This window comes from Thunnus maccoyii, chromosome 20 (assembly GCF_910596095.1).
Source record: "Thunnus maccoyii chromosome 20, fThuMac1.1, whole genome shotgun sequence".
NCBI classification, from domain to species: domain Eukaryota; kingdom Metazoa; phylum Chordata; class Actinopteri; order Scombriformes; family Scombridae; genus Thunnus; species Thunnus maccoyii.
The window spans coordinates 21818484-21840668 of NC_056552.1; the positions used below are offsets into that span (position 1 = coordinate 21818484).

General features: G+C 41.9%; 1 protein-coding gene across 2 annotated transcripts; it reads left to right on the top strand.

The window, feature by feature from the left end:
* Positions 1-184: 184 nt before the first annotated feature.
* Positions 185-22185, top strand: usp22 (ubiquitin specific peptidase 22). 2 transcript variants are annotated; one of them, XM_042396830.1, is made up of 14 exons: positions 185-285; positions 509-786; positions 5912-6044; positions 9909-10022; positions 10237-10338; positions 12455-12621; positions 12731-12878; positions 13125-13227; positions 16600-16758; positions 17934-18060; positions 18285-18376; positions 18893-18955; positions 20614-20763; positions 21008-22185. In XM_042396830.1, the coding sequence occupies exons 2-14, from the start codon at positions 667-669 to the stop codon at positions 21048-21050; spliced, it is 1521 nt and encodes a 506-aa protein (XP_042252764.1). In that variant the 5' UTR covers positions 185-285; positions 509-666; the 3' UTR covers positions 21051-22185. The 2 variants fall into 2 exon arrangements, with proteins under 2 accessions (XP_042252764.1, XP_042252765.1); XM_042396831.1 differs by lacking the exon at positions 185-285 and adding an exon at positions 292-311.

A 22185-nucleotide genomic window follows, 5' to 3' on the forward strand; every position in this document is an offset into this window, starting at 1 on the left:
CCTTTGTGAAAAGATTCTCATCCATTTGGTCTGCATGTACTGTCAGATGGGGTTGCCTTCCACGCTTGATTGTCACTTTGTACATTTCTGATTGATACAATGAAGCTGGTTTTATGCTTTAGCCAATGAATGTCCTCATATAGGCGGATGTGGTTCGCAGGAAAATTGCACCAATCACGACGCAGCATCCATATCATAAAGGCGGGACGTAACCACTAAAAGAAAGTTGGCAGACGCCAATCTTGCGCAGCACTCGCTCCTGATTGGTCCGCCGTTATGAATGAGGTGGGTCCTAACGACAGTCACCGTGTGTAAGCCACTGTTGAAATTCCAATGCTAACCAACTTTAGCCAGCTTGCTAACATGTAATTCAGCGAATGTGGTTGAACTGCAAACACAGCGCTTTCCTGGATTTAAATGCACTAGTGATATTTGATTTCTGACATAAGGAAACTGAAATAATTGTCTTAATGTTTGCTACTGCGCGTGTCTCCGTTATTGCAACCAGGACATGTCCAGTTAGCCAGAACGCAGCAATTGGTGGATAACGAACCTGGCAAGCTAGCCAAGCCAAGCCAGCCAGCCCGTTTGGACTGGGTCTGCGTTGAGGGATTTGAACAGGTTTCGTCGCCCAAGAGGACAGCAAAGCCGGATGCTGTGACTACCATGAGTCCCGCAGGCTGCCCCCATGTCAACAGCTTCAAAGTGGACAACTGGAAGCAGAACCTGAGGGTTATTTATCAGTGTTTCGTATGGAGCGGCTCAGCCGAGACCAGAAAACGCAAGGTAACAAGTGACAGAGAGGGAAATAGAGTGCAGAGTGTGTGTGTCTTTGTGTGTATGTGTGTGCGCGCGCGTGCGTACGTGCGCGGACAGTTCCCCGCCCTTCCAAAACAACACAACATCCGACACTCAATGCCAAGCTACTGTTTGCCCTCAGCCTAATACTACCCACGTTCAGAGGCTAGTTAGGGCTTGGGCTCAAACTAGCCTAAATGCCAACCTGGTAGACTGACCACAACTGCCGAACAGCTCAAACTGAAGCAAACTGTCTGCAGTTAACTCCAAACAACGTTAGCCTACTTCAAAGCAAAGGGGCCGCATAATAGATTAGAGAGCTGATGTGCATCTGTTTGCATTGGCACCGCGCCTGCAGTGACTCGTCTTCCTTCCACTAGCAGACTGCAGGCCAGCAATACACACGCTGGTATTTTATTCATGGGTTAAAAATCAGCCAAAGCAGTCGTGAATCTTTCCTCATAACGTTTTCTGCACCTGTTATCCTAATAACGAAAGAAACGCACCATTGCTATCTTTGCACTGCATGACAATATCAACACGGTTTAACTGGTAAAGCAATAGGATTCAGTCAACCTCTCTTTCATACTGGTGCAGCTTGTCTGTTCATGTGTCCTTAATAAAAGAAACTATCTTTTATTGAGATATGTTTATTGTGTAGATCCACATGTGTTGTGCTTGCATCTGCAGTACGTGTGGCTGCATGCCTGTCTACATGCATGCTGCTCTCCTGTGTGGTGCGCTGGGACAACCCTGTGCCCCCCCCCCCCCCCCCCCCCCCCCCTGTCATCTGCAAGGGATCAGTGGGAACTGGTAGTCAAGGAGGCACATGTACTGGAATAAATGGTGTAAATATTTGCAGGTTCTCTTCCTTCCATAATTGCCTGGTTCTCTGCCCCCACCCCACAACTGAAGAGCAGACAAGGCTGGCAGGAGGGCTCACATCCCTGCTGCGTATTCCCTCGCTGTGGCACTACATTTTTATTGATCTTTGCTCAGTGGTCCATTCAGATGTGAACTCTTAAATTTGAATCCTATGCACTGATTTTCGTTCAATGAGAACGACGTGTATCCCATCAGTTTCATATGTCACACATTAGTTTTCCAGTCAAACCTTTGCTCCAGCATGTGCTTCAGTTTATGTGGGAGCAGTCTCGGGACTTTGGTGCATGATTAGTCTCTGGGGGAGCGGGCAATGCTATGGATATAACCAAATTTTCCAGTTTTGCAGGGAAGACAAATGAGTGCTGTGTATCCCTCATCATCTCAAGAGAAAATAGTGCATCTGTCCAAGAAGATGTCCTTTTTTTTAATGTATTCTGCAGTTAAATAATTTCTCCATTTTTCAAGCATCAGTGCCTGAAAGTTGTTTTTAGGTCCCAAGGACATTTTTAGTCAGTTCTTCCCTCCATCACTCTCAGTCTACATAGTTTAGTGTCAGCCTCAGATGGTCATGATCAACACTCAGTCACTGACCTTCTGATGCAGAATGAATTTTAAGCATTTGTTCACCCAGAGAGTTTGAAGACTCTTTTGTTATCTACAGTGTCAATCACAGAAGTGTTTTGTATCACATCTGGATGACAGGTGTGTTGAATTTCATCCATTCAGCACCAAACAAAATGTCTTTGTACTCTGATTTTGCTCTGGAGGACTCTGATTGTCATCTTATAACATTAAATTGTGGCACAGGATTATCTATAAATACCCATCTTCATGTTTCATTTGCAAATAATCATACTAGTGGGTGCAAGCCACCACAAAATGAGACCAGAGACCAGTTAAATCAGTACGTCAGTCCTGTTCACCCCCAGAGCTCAGCAGCAGTTTCAGCAGTACTTTTCTTTTAAGTCCAGTTAAGGCTGTTTTCTGTCAGCCTGCGCCACTGCTGCTGCATCCACTCAATGCAGCAACACAAAATGGAATCCCTGTGAAAGAGGTCCAGTTGGTTATAAACTCGATGCTGGTGGCAAAAAGACAGAAGGTTGGTAAAATATTTCCCATGAGCTCAGTGTACTCCTGACACTACCAGCTGTTGCACTAAATGTAAATATGAGTTACAGCTCTGCAGCTAATTACCTGTGTTCCTGTTTTTGTAATTAATTCACGTAAGTAACTATGCATCAAAATCACATTTCATTTTTTAATTCCTGTCTGTGTTGGAAAAAGATAAAATATTTGAAGCACAAAAATTGTGGTACGATTTTCATCACTTGCAACATCAAGCTAAAAAAAAAAAATCAGAGCCATTCAGTTATGCATTGTTGTGTAAAATGTGGTGTGCATATGTGCTTGTAAATACCCAATACAAAAGCCCAACTCTGTGCCTCTATAGTCTACATCACTATTTGGATGTGATGTGTTGTTACGGCAGAGAATCCTGCTGCTTCCCATTGGTTTTCATGAACTAAGTGTCCATCTGATGCTTACTTGGCAGGCAGGGAAGCTTGCAGGGTTTTATTCAGTCCCCCAAATTTGGTGTTGTTGTATTTGAATGTTAGGTTTTGCATCCAACTCATCGTGGAGAGACACAGCAACAAATATTACAAAAGGCCCTGCGATGCCAATTTTTTTTTGTCCAGGGAATGTACCGTTGCAGGTGTAATGCTTCTGTTTTTGGAGGCAATAGTCTTTTATTTCACCTTTCTAGACACCTACTCTGAATGCAGGCCTTTCCCTTCAATGGATGAGGCAGATGTTGTTGCATTTGGCTCACAATGTGATAATGTCCTCACTTACACTTCTAACCAGGATCTTTCCAGCCCATTACCCGCTCCTGCTCTTCTCACATAACATCCTGCCGGCTGGCTCATCACCGAGGCTGCAGTGCTTGGAGAAATATGACATGGACAGAGCTCGGGGTGTTCTCTGGGTGTCGGAAGGACCACAAGGCCTAACTGAACGAGTTGCCTCTCAGTTAGTAAATAGCCCATGTGCTAAAGGAGAATCATGTTCATACCTACTTCGTTTATGTACTCAGACTTGTTTTCCTGTATCTTGACAGATTTTCATCGGTTTTATCCCAGTTTTTGAATTCATCTGTTGAACGTAAGCATCTGCTCTCTGTACTTATTCAGCTAAACTGGACTTGGCACCACAGTTGGGGATGTGTTTGACAGACTGGCAAAAAAAAAAATCCTATATGAACACAGTGTTGTCAGGGAGAAGAAAAAATACACATGCGTATGTAACACTGACAGTTGGAAGAATGAGTGAGGAGAGATTGTTGCATATTGATGCCTTTTCATTATTCATGTGCTGTCTAAGCATGGGAGCGTGTGTGTGACTGGAATAAGAATCAGTGTGTTTCAATTTAATTTTTTATCAATTTTTTTTTTTTTATCTATGTCAATTTTTAGGCTCAGTGTAAAATAATCAGCAACAGAGTCTGTTTACTTTAGACAGATTGTTATTCAGTAAATGCTCCTTGAGCCTGGATCAACGGTTTTCACCCAAATGATTGTTGAGGTGACTTGTTTTCCCGAAATGTTGAACTATTCCTTTAAATGCACAATCCACATATTCAACACAATGTTATTGATCTTTGAGATTACAGTTGAAACGGTGATGATTCGAAACACAGATCGACCGAAAATTAATTAGCAGTTGTTCTATAAATGACTTTTATATCATTGTAGATTTAATTGAGTTTTGGTCCGTTAAATCAGTCAAAACAAGACATCTGAAGATGTTGCCATGGGCTCTGGGAAATTGTGATACGATTAATACAGCCATCAACCTTAATCTTTCTAAAGTCACGATTGCACTATTTTCCCTTAACATTGTAACAATGATGCATCACATGCTACTGTAGCACAGTCTTTCCTCTGTCAACCCAGGGTGTTAAATGCATATATAATGCCAGCCAGTAGAGGTGGTCAAGGGTTCAGTTAAAGACATGGTAGAGCAACACTGCACCTCACTTTCCAGTCCTTTTTCCACTGCAGTCCACTGTCACACTGACCAAATATCTATTCTAATTCATGTTCTTCCCCTCTCTATTAACTATTCCAGTCTGCATATGTATGCTATCTCCCCTGCACTCCTCTTTCAGGCGTCGCTCATTTCTTTTCACCTCCTCATATTCACGCTCGCCCGTTGGCATCCCAACCTCTCATCTGCATGCTTTTGAACTGCCGTGATCTGCCCTCCATCCACATTCATGCCTATCCCCGCTCGCCTTTCCAACACATGTATAGAAAGCACCATTAATCATTAATGATCATATAGTGCAATTTAGATTTACATGTTAATTACATGAATCTTACATGGTTGCCATGGGTTACTTTAGCCATTACAGCAGCAGAGAAATCACAGGGGAACATTCAACATAAATAAAAGACAAAATGCCACACAGGCCTGCATACTCTTCGTTCTGTGGTTAAGTCTTACAATATAGCCACACACATACACACACATTAAAATGCCCCTGTTAGATTGCTTTACTTCACTTTACTTGATAAAGGAATTATTATTTAAATAGCAGTGAAAGCTAAAAATGGTTTAACCATGTCAGATTTGGCCCAACAAATATAATTACATAACGTCAAGTGCATTACAAGAATATTTCAAAGTGCATTTTTGTCTTTTGCTTAAAGCTAAGGATAGATGACACTGAGAGAATGAATAAACTTAAGAATATAAAATATTTAAAGCTGCATTTATTAATTGAAAACAACTTATATTATGCTGTGTTATGTTCACCAGCTAGCCGCTAACTTTGTCTTTCTGTTGTTTTGGTGTTGAGTAGCATGCAGTGAGTTTATCAAAGCTTTTTAGCTGCTGCTACAGGAAACAAGGTTGATGAGAGTGGTGAGACTCAGCCAAAACCATGAGCTAAAAGAGGCTAAAAGGTTGTGTAAAGCTGAGGGGGCAGAGGGGAACTGCAGAGTCAGGTGGTAATTCTCTCTGGGTTCATCACCACAAGTAACCATTTTCCGATTTTCATTTTTTTATTAAAATTTTTAAGCAGATAATAATTGACATTTTTTGGTCATTGTGTGTCTGTTTGTTCACAGTACAAAAGAAAACAATTGTGATGATCATTTTCTCTGTTTGCATCTCTGTGTCCTCTCCTCTACCCCCCCCCCCCCCCATCCCCACCCTTCTCCAGGCCAAGTCATGTATCTGCCACATGTGCGGCGCCCACCTCAACAGACTCCACTCCTGCCTCTACTGCGTCTTCTTCGCCTGCTTTGCCAAAAAACACATCCACGAACATGCCAAGAGCAAAAGGCATAATCTAGGTATGGCACACACACTCACACAGTCATTCACAGAGTCCACAGATGCAGTCGGAGCAGGTGTGTTTTGAGGGTTCTATTATGCACATAATGTAACAACAGGCATCCGAACCTACAATTAGCCCCTTTCACTTAAGTGGGTCGATAGCTCCTCCTAACTAGACGCACACAAACACAGCATATACATCATGCACACAAACACACACCCCCACACGCCACCGCCAGTATTGCTGCTTCTCTCAAAACAAAGGCTGCTAAAAGGGCTAATTATACAGCTGAGTGGCTAATGAAGATGTAGCCTGGTGTGATTGCACAAAGCGCTGACAGTTCGTAAACACCTCCGTCTGTGTGTGTGCGTGTATGTGTGTGCGTGTGTTTATGCGACAATATTTAAGTATAAGTTAGTTGTATATTAGACTGTTTCCGCACTTTTTGACTGACTGACTCATTTGTGGTTTTGTGACGCATGTAATCAAGCAAACTAACCAAGAGCGACAGAATGAGCGATTACGCAACGTAGTGCAACATAATTGCAACTCAGTCTAAAAGACCTGGCCACGAGGGGGATTTGAACGTCACCTGTGTATTTGGCCTGATGTAGTCCATGAGGGGGAATATATGCATTAGTGAACTTACTAATGAATAGAGACTGAGGTCTGTCTCTGCACATTTACACGCACTAACAATCTACTTTATTGTGTACACCCCTGCGATCAGTTTGTTCCTCCAAAACCCTTCAAAACATTCAATGGTGTTTTCTGAAGTGGAACACAAAAAATGAGATTTGTGTCTGCCTTGTTTTGACAGGATTATAATTCCAGGTCGGAGAAGGTGATGTAAAACATTGCACATCAGTGATAATCTGCAGTGGATTGGTTGAATTCTTCCTCGGATTCTATTTTCAGAATAGCACGCACCACACCACCACTGTTTTTCATTGCGGCACGCATGGAGGTCACTTTGTTGGTGTGTGTTCACAGTGAGAAATGGGAAAGTTGCATCGCCTTTCACTGAATTAAATATTTGCATCCAACAGACACAATCTGGATGGCTCCAGATTTGAACAAAGATGTGGGTGTTTGCTGAGCACCAGGAACAGTTTGCTGTTTTCCCCGTCCCTGCTACTCCCACAGGGACACACAGCTTGTAACGATCAGAACATTGCTCAGAAATGATTGAATTATAGCAGAGAAAATCGCTGAATATTAGCTGATCTCACCCAGTGTACCAGCCACTGAATGGGTTGTATTCACCTGTAAACTGCTGTCTACTGAAATTTGTGGGAGGACTGGCCGACGTCAATATCAGGATTTTCATAAAGACTACAATATATCATAATATATGTATGCAGAACCCTTAATGGTCCCCTGTTTCTAAATGACCTCAGACATATTGTATATTATTAGCCATTCTAGTGGCGTGGCAAGTCAGTCCACTACTTTTGACATTGAAAAATATCAGCAACCATGAAATTCTGTACAGACATTCATGGTCCCCAGAGGATGAATCCTGATGACTTTAGTGATCCCCTGACTTTTCCTCTAGTGTCTCCTGCGAGTTGAACTTATCAGGAAAAATATCTTCTTGATGGATGGCACAAATTTTTGTACAGACTGTCATGGTTCCCTGATGATGTGTGATCCCCTGACCTGTTTGACAAGTATTGGATGGATTGTCATGAAATTTTGTTCAGGCATTCATGTCCCCCTCAGGATGATTATAATGATGTGTCTCATGAAGTGCCATTATTAGGTCAAATTTTTAATTTGTCCAATACCTGGGTTCATAACCAAGTACATGCAAAAGTAAAGAAATCCCTATTAGCCATAGCTGCACTTTGTGTTTAGTGCTAATAAGCAAATGCTAGCATTCTAACATGTGCTAATTAGCAATAAACCATGCTAGCATTTGCTAATGAGCAATGAACCAAGGTGGCGACCATACATTACCTGCTAAACATCAGCATTACTATCATCTTAAGCTAACATCTGTGCATAAGTACAGCCTCAAAGAGCCGCCTGCATGATTGTACACTTAGTCTTGGTCCAACAAATTTCTCTCCAAAGCCCGGAGCTAGTTGTACTGTACTTTGTACCTTTGTACATACAGTATATTGAACCAGTCATCTTTGTTGCCAGCGACTTTTAACACACAGCCAGAGATGACAACTGCCCGTGACCTCACTTGAAAGGAACCATGGTTGGAGGAAAAGCTCATTCTCCATGTGTTAAGAGTTTTCAGAACTGTACTGCACCATGTCAGCAGTCAGACAGGCCTACCGGGTTTGTGAATTGGCTGACAGTAAACGGTTCTTGCTGCAGTACCACACCGGTAATTACACTCACCTCCCCCCTGTACTGTGCTCCGCTCGCAACCTTGCACTGAGCAGGCCTCACACGTATATTGATCATGTGTAGAGCCTAAGGGACACTGCACAAAAAAAGCCAGGTGCGGTTCAAAAGCCACTATGAACAGCACAAGGCATTATCTTCAACACAAGGCGTCATCCAAGTAGTGTGAATGCTGCGTATAATCAGTAGCTTTCTTTTTTATTCTCCACATAATAGAATTAGGCTGTTTGAGCTGCAAGTTAAGTACGTTACACTGCAGTGTTCGGTGCTGCAGCAAAGACACTCGGGCTGTCCGTTAACAAAGGCTGGGTTTGGCAGATGTTGCGAATCCGTCGGTTTGTTTTCACGAAGCGTCCTTGACTTGACGTTATCGCTCAACTCAGGAGGACCCCCTCTGGTGTGCGAGCGTGTTTCCCACAGTGTGTAATTGTGAGTTTAATTAGGTTAGCTGCTGAATTAAATGCTGCAAAAAATAGAGTGAGAAACAGCCTAATACAGAGGGAGCGAAAAGAAGAAAAAAAAAAGGGACAGATCTCAGCAGCAGACTGTTGAGGAGGTAATTAAGTCGTCTTTAACAAACCCAGTGGAATTAGCCTCCATTAAACCCAGCCCCTCCTCCTCCTTCCTGCTTCTCCTCCTCTTTTCTTTTTTTGCCGTTCCATCTCTTTCATCTAACCATTTTCTGCGTTTTGACTCTCAGCTATTTGGCAAATGCTGTTTGCAACCATGTATCGAGCTCATCTATCCCTCTCTGTCCTTCCAATTCTTCTCCCCCCCCCCCCCCCCACCTCTTGTTCCCATGGTTACCTGATGACCCTTTCTATATTCAGAATTGTAAAAGGATTTCTAATTACACTCATAACATAAGCCTCGTCTTTCTTGCTGTCTTTTTTAAAAAAAAATAATCTTTTTCTCTACTATCAACGTACTTGAGTTTACTTCCTCCCTTCTCTTTGCTCCATCCTTTCCCTCCTCCCTTCATCCTCTGCTCGCTTTTCCCTCCATACCACCAGAGGATAACGGCGTCAGCCAGGAGAAGCCGTCGGGCAGGTTGTCGTGGCAACAGCAAACAGGTAGCTGCAGGGTACGAAGCAGGTGAGGAGAGAAGGCAGAGAGGGAGCGGAAGGACAGTTTTGGTCTGTCTGCGTGGGGGAACATTTAAGTGAGCGCGTGAGTGTGTCCTTCCTCTCCTCTTTACCTTTTGACTTCTCATCGCTCTCTCCGTCTCTCAGGGTGCCTCTCTGTCGTTCCTGGATGGTGTTAACAGATAGCAGATATGTCAGCAGATAAGCCCCACTACCTAGCATTGCGGCACCATGGCAACGTGGCCTGAATAGAAAAAGACTGAGAGATGAAGCAGTTAGCAGTTCATACAGCTCGTGGCGACACACACAGCCCTTTATTACCCTCTGACAAACAATAACTGAGTGTCCCTGCATTTGAATAAAACAGCTCCCTCATGCATTCTTTTTGTTCTGTTTCTCTTTCTCCTCCTTCTCCTTGTCTGTCTTTCCAGCTATTGACCTGCTGTACGGGGGAATTTACTGCTTCATGTGCCAAGACTACATTTACGACAAAGACATGGAACAGATTGCCAAAGAGGAACAAAGGAAAGCCTGGAAAATGCAAGGTATGACAGCGTTAAACACAGATGGCCATGCACACATTGTGGAATTACTGTTAAACCCTGTTCTTGGTTTAAAGATTGGTCCCAAACAAGGATTTTCCATGTTTTGTCATGATGATCTTAGATATTATTATCTATGTCATGTCAGAAAGGGAAGAAAAGAGCATGATGCAGACCTTTTTGAATGTATGTGTGTGTATGTCCGGGTGTGTTCCAGGCATAGGGGAGAAGTACTCGACGTGGGAGCCCACCAAGCGGGAGCTGGAGCTGCTCCGCCACAACCCCAAGAGGAGGAGAATCACCTCCAACTGTACAATTGGTTAGTCTCTCTCTGCAATGTACACAATAGTGCTGGAAAGTTTAAGTATTAGGTCGCTGTTGTATACCTGGGTCAGGATTTCTAAATATATTGGACTTTTATTTGAACAAAAATCTACAAAATGTGACAGTAGCAGAAATAAGAAATGACCAAGAGACGATAAATGTATTTAAATCAAAACGTGGAACATTTATTATGACTAACAGGCACTAGAAGTTATCTAACTATAAACCAAACTGCAGCAGCGAGTCTCGCCAAACTCTGCAGGCAGCAGGAATATCATCCACAGGCTAACAATCATGCTGCCTGACGCTGGTACATGAACCAATCCGGTGAGGCCGGAAGCCCCCAAGCGGTCTCTTCGGTATTCTTCAGCAGTTCAGCATGTACAGGAAGTGTTGACGGCGGCGAGAGCTTGTATCAGCAGCAGCCGAGTTGAGTCAGACTGAGTTGAGTGTATGGGTTTGTAGTACTGAACGATTTCTGCGTAGTGTGTACAGGTATGGTTAGCCCTCAGGGGAAAACACGCATCAGCCAGTCAACACCTACACTAGTTAAGGCTGCAATGCTTCCATTTATGTGGCTGTGTGTAGTTAGGTAACATACAATCAGAGTAGGCAGGTGAAGGCGAGAGTTATTGTGAGTGTGGGACTTTAGAGTGGGAGCATATGGCTGTTTTCTGGAGGCAGTACACCGCAGTGCTGACCCGGTATGTATCGGACTTGAAAAAGAGTTGGTACAAAACAAACATTTATTCAGTTTTTTGCCAACACTACTGCACACATACATACTCTAAACACCTACGCCTATGTCCAAAGAGCTGCACAGCTAATGGTCTTGGCCAATGTCATCTTCATTTTCAGAGAGAGAAGATAGATTATGCAAAGCAAAAAATGCACTTTAGCTGAACTACAACCTCTACTTTCTTATTTTTCATGAGTAGCATAATGCTAGCTGCAGTAGCAAGCTAGTATAGCTGCTATAAATGCTCATTATTTCAACTTTTCTTCCCATCTGCACAAAAGTCGGCTAATCACTGTTTATTAGTCATTGGTTATTCGTCATGTAATGGTACATTCAAAACTATACTGAATGTGTACATGGGTAGTGTCATCATGAAGCAGACTGATCTCACAGTGCTTTGTTTGCAATGAATACTGGGTATTGTAGGAATGAATGAAAACAGTCTTCATTATAAACAGAGATACATTTTCTCAGCCAGTGTTGGGTGTATTTAGAAAAACTGTGCATCTTCATGCTAGTGCTGAAACAATTAATCAAGTAGTCAAATGACAGATAATAAACTGATATTGGATAACTTCTAGATAACTTGTAAGTCATTTTATTAAGCAAAAATGCAAAACATTCATTGTTTAAAGTTTCGAAAATTGAGGATTTGCTGGTTTTGATTATGAAAAGAAGCATCACAGAGGTAATATTTAAGATTGAAATAATCCCATACAATATAAAGGAGCTGATTTTTTTTTGTCTTGAGAGGAAAAACAACTGAATATATTTGAATTAATAGGGAATATTAGAGTGAAGCGGTGCTGGGTTCTGGCAGCGTGTGGGAGTGAGGAGAGCTGGCATACGTTTAACACTTTGTAGTAGCCCACAGGGATCTGCTCTAGCACCATTAACGTCCCTGGCACTGTCTTAGGTGAGGGGAAAATATAAGCCATGTTGCTCATCTGTGAGCACACTACTTCCTTTCTTCCTTCCTCTTCCTCCTCCTCTGTCCTCTCTCCTTTTTTCACTTCTACCTTTTTCCCTGTCTCCTCTCCTCCTTCTTCTCCCTACGTCTGTGTGTGGTTTGGTCTGCTGTAATCTGACAAGGGTTTCCCTGTGTGTGTAGTCCAACGTTGCCTCAGGGGCATCACAGTATTACCGAGCGTGTGTGTGTGTGTGTGTGTGTTTGTCTTGGTTGTCTACTGTTAACAGCACTGCAGCTTAGATGCCACACTGCAGCAGCCAAGAAAACTGATCTGGCTCTCTTGAGCTCTTTCTCTCTGTCTTCTCATTTTCTTCCTCGCTCCATCTCTCCTCCACCCATTCCTTCTCTTTGTCTCTTATTTTTTTTGCTCACTTCTTTCTCTCTTCTCCTCTGTACTCTCAGGCCTGCGCGGTCTGATAAACCTGGGCAACACGTGTTTCATGAACTGCATCGTCCAAGCGCTGACGCACACCCCGCTGTTGCGTGACTTCTTCCTGTCTGACCGACACAAATGCGAGATGCAGAGCAACTCCTGCTTGGTGTGTGAGATGTCGCAACTCTTCCAGGAGGTAAGGAGATGTTACAATGGATGGAAGAAGGATTGTGTGTGTGTGTGTGTGTGTGTGTGTGTGAGAGAGAGAGAGAGAGGAAGTTTTCTCTCACACACTTCTTTTCCAGTTCTACTCAGGCCATCGCTCGCCACACATCCCGTTCCGCCTCCTCCACCTGGTGTGGACTCACGCCCGTCACCTGGCCGGCTACGAGCAGCAAGACGCCCACGAGTTCCTCATCGCAGCGTTGGATGTCCTGCACAGACACTGCAAAGGTCAGACACGCACACAATACGATCAATAAGTCCAACCAGAAAACACAAACAGAACACCAAAAAATCCACCAGACAGCCGTGACGGAGACAAGGACGAGGCAGAAAGAATGACAGAGAGCAGAGACTGAGAAGAGGATAACTGCAGTTTATAAGCACAAAGGGTGGCTGTCAAGTTACACTACACAGCATTACTTACTACTAGTGACTAGTGAGCGTGTGTTTTTGTGTGCGTTTATATTCTCACAGATGACAACGGGAAGAAAGCCAACAACCCGAACCACTGTAACTGCATCATCGACCAAATCTTCACAGGGGGCCTGCAGTCTGACGTCACCTGTCAAGTCTGCCAGTAAGTGTGTGTGTGTGTGTGTGTGTGTGTGTGTGTGTGTGTGTGTATGTATGTGTGTGTGTGTGTGCCTGCGGCGGTTCAGTCTTTACCAAACTGCAGTTCAACAATGACTCACTTCACTCATCTCTTACCATCCTGTATCAGAACTCTCTGATTCCCTTCCCTGAGGTGACCCTCCTGCCTCCCACCTCTTCCATCATTCACATATTGCTCCATCAATCTCACACACACACACACACACACACACGCACACACACCACTGCAGCAACAGGAAAACCCCTTCATAGCACATAGTCTGTAAAGTTGATCTGTAGTTCCACCTGGTGGTCAGAGAGAGTATGAGATGTGTATTTTTCATTTAAAACTTCACTCACAGTTACTCACATGGGGAAAAAAGGCATTCCTGATCATTTTATATTACACTTTTTGGAATTTGTTATATTCTTAATCCAATAGGTGTCAGATGTGATGGATGCACAAAACATACTAGGTGAATGCAGTCAAATGCATGTTATACATTTCTTATTAAAAGATAGAACAGTGCATTTGCAGCCAGTAACAATTTTACAACACAATTATTATCAAGTTCAAACTCAAGTTTGATGAACACAGGCCACAACTCCACGACCTCTGTTCATTATTTGGTACAAAATAATCACATATGGTCATTAATATTCATTATAGGTCTGTATTTTTAGTTTATTTATTTGTAGACAACAGATGTAGTGCAGCTCTTGGGATATTTTATGGTGCCATTACTTCAGGTCTGATGTCATTTCGATTTCTGTGGAATAGAGGTAAAGTCATGTTTCTTTTCCCCACGACAACCTTCCGTGTGATTTGTGAAAGTCCCATCTGTGCAGTGTTTACGCCTGCTCTTCAGAGGCAGAGAATTTTCCCCACAAAATGTGTGACCTTAGTAAAATGTGCGGAATACATAATCAGTCTCTGTTAACATGTCTCCTGCTATTATTTTCACTATCCTCCTACCACTACCCTAGCACAAATGACATGTAAACTGTGACTCCAGCTGGCTGTGCCTGTTTGAGAAATATACTGCACATGTTTGGGGCAGAACGTGCAAAAACCTTAGTGAATCTGGTTCTATGCATTTACAGGTAGTGACACCAAGTGTTTCTTTAGTTTGTTTGTTTGTGCTTTTTAGATTCAGACAAATTATTCATCAGACCACTACGTGAACTAGGTATTAATAAGTTATGAAGCAGTAATGTCCAAATCTCCTTCAGTTTCCCCATGAGAACACAGCGTCTAAAGAAAATCAAAGACCACAAAATCCATCAGTGATTTAAACCAACTAAAAGCAGCACTGTGAAATGCAGAAATAAGTATAAAACTATGAATTAATTATCAAAAGAATTTTTAAGCATACTGTGAAATAATTCTTTGTTATTGTAGTTGAGGACCACTACAGAGAGTCAACAAAGAAAGCTTGATAGCAAATGCAGTGATGCATAAATTCAGATTCTGGTGCTTTGTGTTTGTGTACATCAGAGGAAATCCTTTCCTGCATCAGGGTTTCCCACAAGACTTTCATTCATTTATGATTTATTCACTTTGCATTTTGTCTTTAAAATATAATTGAAGTGATATATCTCATCTTCTGGTGCTGACCAAAGAAAAAAAAAAGGGTTTAAAGACATTCTGAGATGGGTATTCTGCAAAGTCCAGAGCCATTTAGACCACATTAGTCACCATTTTTGGACAGAGTTGACTCATTTCAGGTCATACTGCTACGAAGTCAAAAAAATGAAGTTATAATTTTTTACTGAAGCAGGCTGGTGCTTCACTCTGTTCCTGTCCCTGCTCACAGTGTTCATTTCCATCATTGTGTTCTAAGAGCACTAGTGATGGAGGTCCTGTGTCTCAACTGACTACTCACAGACCATTGCCTTTGCATACAGGAAGCCTGCTGCATTCCTGATTCTACATCACTTCAACAACCATCACTTGAAAAATTCTATTATTGTTCGCGCTGGAATAAACGACTTTGCTTGTCAGCAGTTGGAGCTACTAAAGCGGGATTTTTGTCTCTCACTTATCATTCCTGAGCAGACGTGTTCTAATCTCGATCCAATTCCCACACTGAACAAAGACACGGGGAAGTTCTCTAGATTGTGAGTGTTAAACACTTGTTTGTCTTCTTTATGTAAAAGTCACAACTTGTCTTCAAAATCACTCCCTCATTCACCACTCCTTGTATAATAGACATACAGACGTTGTTTCAGACACTCACAAATCATTTTAATTGTGCGTCATCAGTGACAGCTGGAGTTGCACAACTGTAATTTTCAGGATCTGTAAAATGTGGCACATTGCATTGAGGGATTGTTACAATAAAGTATTGTGGCTGCCATGTACACGCTAGATACAGAATAATACAGAATGGAATGAAATGATGGACAGTAAATATAGTGCATTTTATAGTAAATAGGTAGTGATTTCTGACACAGCCATAACCTGACCTGCGTTGGGTGATAGAGGAACACTGAGGAGTTAGTAATTGTGCAGCAGAATTTTGACCTCATGATTGTGACACGGCTTTTTTGGTTTAAACAAGAATACAGTGCAATAGAAAGGACGTGAGCCGACAAAACAAGCTGTGGGTCAAGCTGTTGGAATGATAAGAAGGGGTGTAGTTTGGTAATGTTTCCTAACTGAACAGTTTTAATCTGTTCTGGTCACAGAGAGGCGGTACAGTGGCTGCACTGTGGTCCTGGTTGTCATGCTCCGTCAAGACATGCAGGTTTGGTGAATTGGAGACTTTAAATTGTCTGTAGGTTTGAATGTGAGCATGAATGTGTCTGTCTTTGTGTGTCAGCCTTATGACAAACTGGCAATCTGCCCAGGGTGAGCTGGTACATGTTTCAACCCCCTGCAACCCTGCACAAGATAATTGGTTTGGAGAAGTGATTAATGGTCACAAAGGGAGTTCCTTATGAAAGACGGTCGCCACCCCAAATTTCTCAAGTCATGAATGCTATCAACTGATATAATTTGTGTTTATATTATTAACAGCCAGCACTAACCTGCAGCATGCAGTAATCATCATAGCCCAGATGAACAAGCTTAGCTGCCAACATTAGGAGTAAGCTGTGGTGCCAAAATGTAGTTGATGTCAGAATCTTCTCTGTCTCCCTCTTTTGTCTCCTTCTCACTTATATGTCTGTCTCTATAAAGGAAAACAACAAAGTGCAGTGTCTTACTGTGCCTCCTATGAATGGGTAACAGACTGGAAGATGTACAAATCAACACACAGCAACTCCTTAAATCTATAATGGATAACTACAGTGCAGCATTTTGATCTTCTCATACATGCTCCTCATCCTGTCTATCTTTCCGTCTCCCTCCTAGTGGTGTCTCAACGACCATAGACCCGTTCTGGGACATCAGCCTGGACCTTCCAGGCTCCTCCACCCCCTTCTGGCCCCTCAGCCCTGGAGGAGATGGCTCAGCACTTAACGGAGAGAGTCACACCACTGGAGCCACAACGCTCACAGACTGCCTGCGCAGGTAACTGACTAGTGTAATAAGTAGTAGTTTGGTCTGAAATATTAGCTTCAAGCCTGTAGTCAGCCACATCAAAACAAACTTATATGAAGTATCTCCAGCTTCAAGTTACAGTAGATCTCCCTGATATGACATTTTCATTGATAATAATAACTTTATTTATGTAGCACCTTTTTATAAAAAAAAAAAGTTACTAAGTGCTTTACAGTAAAACAAGTAATAAAATAAGAGTTTTTTTTATCCAAACATAGGAGAAGACAAGAGGAAAATAATTAAAACAAATAAAACAAATTTCAGTCTTTAAAGAAATATACCATCTTTGTCACCTAAGCATCTAAAGACTGCTCATAGTCAAAAATTACACCTAGATTATGTTATTTTTTTAAAGAACATTACCCAGAGTAGACAGGAGACTATTAATGATGGGACCAGGAGAGGTCATTATAATGATGTCTGATTTGGAGTCAGCCGACTGCAGGAAGTAATTGGACATCCGGTTCTTAATTTAAGCAAGGCAAAAAATATTACATAAGACATATAGGTGCTACCAGGTTTTATTGGGACATACAGTTGCATATCATCCGCATAACAATGAAAATCAGTATTATGTTTGTGTCTAGTATGCATGATATGCCCCAGAGGTAGCATGTTCATAATGAATAAAAAGGGGACCCAGGCTAGACCCCTGGGGAACTCCACAAAAGAGAAGCCTGCATTGGCAGCAAGTAGTAAGTCACTGATGACCTTGGCCAGAGCAGTCTCATTGCTGTGAAGAGAGGGAAAGACAGATTGGTATTTTTCAAAGATAAAATTTTCATTTCAAAAGATAAAATAATACACTGTAAGTTTCTGCTATTTGTGTCAAATCCACAAATCTATTTTATTTTCCATGTAGTCCCAATTCTTTTTTTTTCAAAACAGAAATACAGTCATGAATGCACTGACAAACTCTGAAACACAACAATCTAAAACCAGTCCTCACAATCATCATACCAAAACCCGTTAGAGAACAGAAAGTAACACACACACACACACACACACACATGGTTCCCTTAAACTAATTCCTGTTCTCCTCAGATTCACTGGAGGGACTTCAGGGAACAACAGCAGCAGCATCAATAGAAATTCACACAGACACACAGAAACACGTGCACTAAATCTCATCCTCTCCTGTTTAGGTTCACCAGACCAGAGCACCTTGGCAGCAGCGCTAAGATCAAGTGCAGTGGTTGCCATAGTTACCAGGAGTCCACCAAGCAGCTGACCATGAAGAAGCTGCCCATCGTGGCCTGCTTTCACCTCAAAGTAAGAGTGTCTTTGATGGTTTCATTGTTAATTTAGGAAGTTTAATAAAATAATCAAAGCCTGATCTTCTATGCTTCATGACCAATCTCCTGCTGGTTGGATGAATTTACTGTTTGTAAGATACCGAGCTGCATTCTAACGCGTGTGTGTGTGTGTGTGTGTGTGTGTGTGTGTGTGTGTGTGTGTGTGTGTGTGTGTGTGTGTGTGTGTGTGTGTGTTGTCAGAGGTTTGAGCATTCAGCCAAACTACGGAGGAAGATCACAACTTATGTCTCCTTCCCTTTGGAGCTGGACATGACCCCCTTCATGGCCTCCAGGTGAGCACAATGTGAATGAAGACTAGAAGCACTCAGCCAGAAAAAGCAAAGAAAAGAAGACCAAATAAGTTACAGCAAACCCCCCCCCAAATAACTTGAAAGGGTGTAATGGAGGGCTGTATTCTGGGGAAAAAAACAATAAATTGGTAAACATATTTTAGCTGTACAATCATGGAGGCAGTGCATTTCATCCTGGCTGACCTTTAGTTTGTGTGGGTGAGACTGACTGAACACAAACGTCTACTCGCTGGTTCACCAATAATGACAGAACTTAAAACAGAAAGACGGAACTTAGAAGGTGAGGAGAAAAAACAGCTCACATTACAATAAATGCTCATTTTGTTTTGTTGAATTTGAGAGAACCCGTTATCTGCAATAGAAAACGTTGAGCTCATAGATGGGTAATTCATAGCATTCTGATATTTTATATTCTAGTTCCTTGATTTACTCCTTAATTTTCTCCTTTTTTCAGCAGAACTGCTGTTGTGATCAAGTTTGTTCTGTTGTGTGTTTCAGTAAAGAGAGCAGGATGAATGGACAGTACCAGCAGACCGTGGACCCGTTCAACAATGATAACAAGTAAGGACAAGCTCCAAATATTACAATAGTAACCACTCAGATACACTCTTAAATTTATCATCCTGTCACCCAAGCTCATTAAGTCATTAACAGGTCTGACAGATTGCATTCTGGGACTTGTGCAGCAAATGAACATAGATGTACTGTAGATTCAGTTCTCATCAACAAAACCAGTCTGCTTTGGTTTTCCTCTCTGCTTCCTCCTTCTCCCACTGATTCCACTCAAGAAATTAAATGGATTGCTCTCTGCCTAGTTTTCATCTTTTCACTGGAGAGAATCCACTAACACCTCATGTTTCATACATGAGGTTTATTCTAATCAAATGCTGATTATGAATCTGTTTTGCTGTTATCTCTGTTTCAAATTGCATTTGAACATTTAACTTCTGTTGTGAGCATCTCTGCATGATAATCAACCTTTCCTTCATCACTACTGAAGTTTTTTGTTTTTCACACACGTGAACTACAGTAACATTTAGATGCTAACTAAATAAATTTTTAGCTTTATTTTTCCAAGTTATTATTTTTTTTATCCACAAGTGTATCAGTTGTAGTTAGTTGTAGTCAGAAGTTGCAACTTAAATGCAGTATGGCACTACACTCGTCATTGAAAGTACTACCTTGAGTTAGGATTGAGACTTCAAATATTTGACAGAAAACTGGGGGCAGCTGAAGTCAGGAAATCTCGGCAGATTTTGACCCTTCTTCTTCTTCTTTTTTTTGTCTCTTACAGTAGTTTTGTCAAAAAGCAGAACTATGGGGAAAGAGATCCCTATGTTGGGACTACACCTCAGCAAAACACCTGTATTGTGCCCATTTGGAGTATTAACAAGTTGAATTAACTTTTAGAGAATGGATTTGTGTTTTAAATGGCTTCATATGACCAGGTAACTACAGTTATTAGAAAGATATTGATAAAGATATTAGATCTGAGATTTACAGATATTTTACCTATAGATAGTGGGTTTTGCACCATTACCACGCCAGCCTGTAGTGCACCGAGTAGGCGGAGTCTGCAGACCATTTAAAAGGCATCTCAGCCGGCACATACGCCAGATGTCCCATTCAATTCAAGCTGCGAAAGCAACATGTATGCATACCAATCCATGCTTTGTTTAAGGTGACGCCTCCTCCCGCTGGCAAATGTTTTCCCCTCGTCATCAAGCTTGTTATCACTTCTTGTTTGATTGTACCCCAGCTGTTGGAAAAGGAGCACACCGAGTGCCTAGAGTGGGAATTGGTATAATTTTCTATGGACTTTGTGAGTCTGAGTGGACTGACAACCTGGAAGGACTTATCTCTGTATCCTGGTGGACAATATGGATGATTTATTGGACAGAATGGGTTAAAAATGTGTTGTATTTGGCCATCATGTCATGGAACTCCAGGTCTTATCTCTTAATTATACCAGGTTTCTAGGGCTTTTTTATCCCTCCTGTTAGAGAAGCTGCTGAATTTTGTTACAGGTTACTTGAATTATTATACAGTTTGGTTACATTATGAGGTCATTACCAAACAGTTTTTTATTGTTTTGCTGTATAATATGTAACACATTTATGTGGTGCTTATATTTGTCTTTATGGAGGTACTATACTAAATTGCCGGAGCACCTCTTCCAGCACTGACCTCCTACTTTTCTCTCATTCTGTCTCTCTCAGGTACAGCCTGTTTGCGGTGGTAAACCACCAGGGGACACTAGAGAGTGGTCATTACACCACCTTCATCCGGCAGCACAAGGACCAGTGGTTCAAATGTGACGATGCCATCATCACAAAGGCCAGCATCAAGGATGTCCTGGACAGTGAAGGGTGAGTAGGTCACATCACTGAGCAGTCACCTCACACTGCCAACATTTCTATCTGAATTTGATATTTTGTTGAGAAAACAGATTCAGTGATGTGTTATGTTTCTGCCACTGCTTATTCAAGAGTTCATGAAAAACTTAACTAAACTAAATACCTCGCCTCTGTGTTTCTAACATATTGTTGACAGTAACCGTTCCCTCATTAGTGATGCTGCAATCTGACCCTGTGGTGCTTCTATCTCCCCCAGGTACCTTTTGTTTTATCACAAACAGTTCCTGGAGTACGAATAGTCCCCCACCCCATCCCTCACCCATCAGCACAGCCGCAGGAGGAGATGAGGGGATGATGTAAGGATTATGTGCATGGGAAAAGGTAACGAAGTGATGAGAGAGAGAGAGGCAAAGAAGCAGAACACACAAGTCTCACCTCTCTCTAACACACAACCACCCTTACAACATACTAATATAATTCCACAGAACGAACTGTCTGTTGTGCAGGAGAGTGCAAAAAAAATGCAAGAACCTTCAACAAAATGCAAGACAGTTAGAAAGGGAGATTTGTATAAGCCCTGAAGGAATATTGCATATTTGCAAAATCTTTTCACTGGAATTCAGGGCATACAGAAGAAAGCAATTGTGATACATATAATCTGCTATAAGTACATTCGCCAAACCAGGCTGCACTTGAAGGTAATAACTGAATTGTGGACAGCGTAGTGTCGTATCCCCTCCTTGCTTTCTCTTTTTCAGACACAAGACAGAAGGGCAGTTTTTTTTTTTGTTTTTTTTAAAACCTTAGTTTATCTGGGGACAGTTTACTTGATCACATATGCTGTTCTTCACCAACGGCCTGCTTCATGCTCGCACAGCTGCAAACATTAACACCATGAGAGGTTAAAAAGTGGAGCTGCAGCCTCTCGCTGCTTTCGTGAGGGAAGTGAACATTTGAATTCACTTTACCCAAAACTGGCAACTTTCTGGACACCAGCACACTCGTCTACCACGTACACGCACGCCCCAAAATGACCAAATATTTCAAGGATGGAATTTGTCTTATTATGCATTTTTTTGCCCAGAATGCAAAGAGTGAGGGGGAGAAAAAAAAAAATCACCAGACAAAATGGTATTATGAACATTGTATAGAGAGACTGTTTATTCTATTCACTTACTTGTGAGTTTGTTGTCAGTCAAAAACTTTTAAAAGACTTCGGATATGTTTTCTTTAACGCAAAGGATTGTGGATCTGTTATTTTCTGCATCTATCGCTGCTTCCAACAGTCACAGGGGAAAAATTACACAGTGAATATTATATTTTTATACATACTGTAATTAAAATGTTTGTTTACGGTTTGCATTCTCCCTAAACTCTCACATTGTTTGTCTGTGTTACATTGTACTGTCAATCATGCTTCTTTTTTTTTTTTTT

Coding starts and splice junctions, on each gene's coding strand:
- usp22 (XM_042396830.1), top strand. CDS start 667: ATGAGTCCCGCAGGCTGCCCCCATGTCAACAGCTTCAAAGTGGACAAC. Junction 12,879..13,124: donor CCTGCACAGACACTGCAAAG/GTCAGACACGCA, acceptor ATATTCTCACAG/ATGACAACGGGAAGAAAGCC. Junction 16,759..17,933: donor CTCACAGACTGCCTGCGCAG/GTAACTGACTAG, acceptor TCTCCTGTTTAG/GTTCACCAGACCAGAGCACC.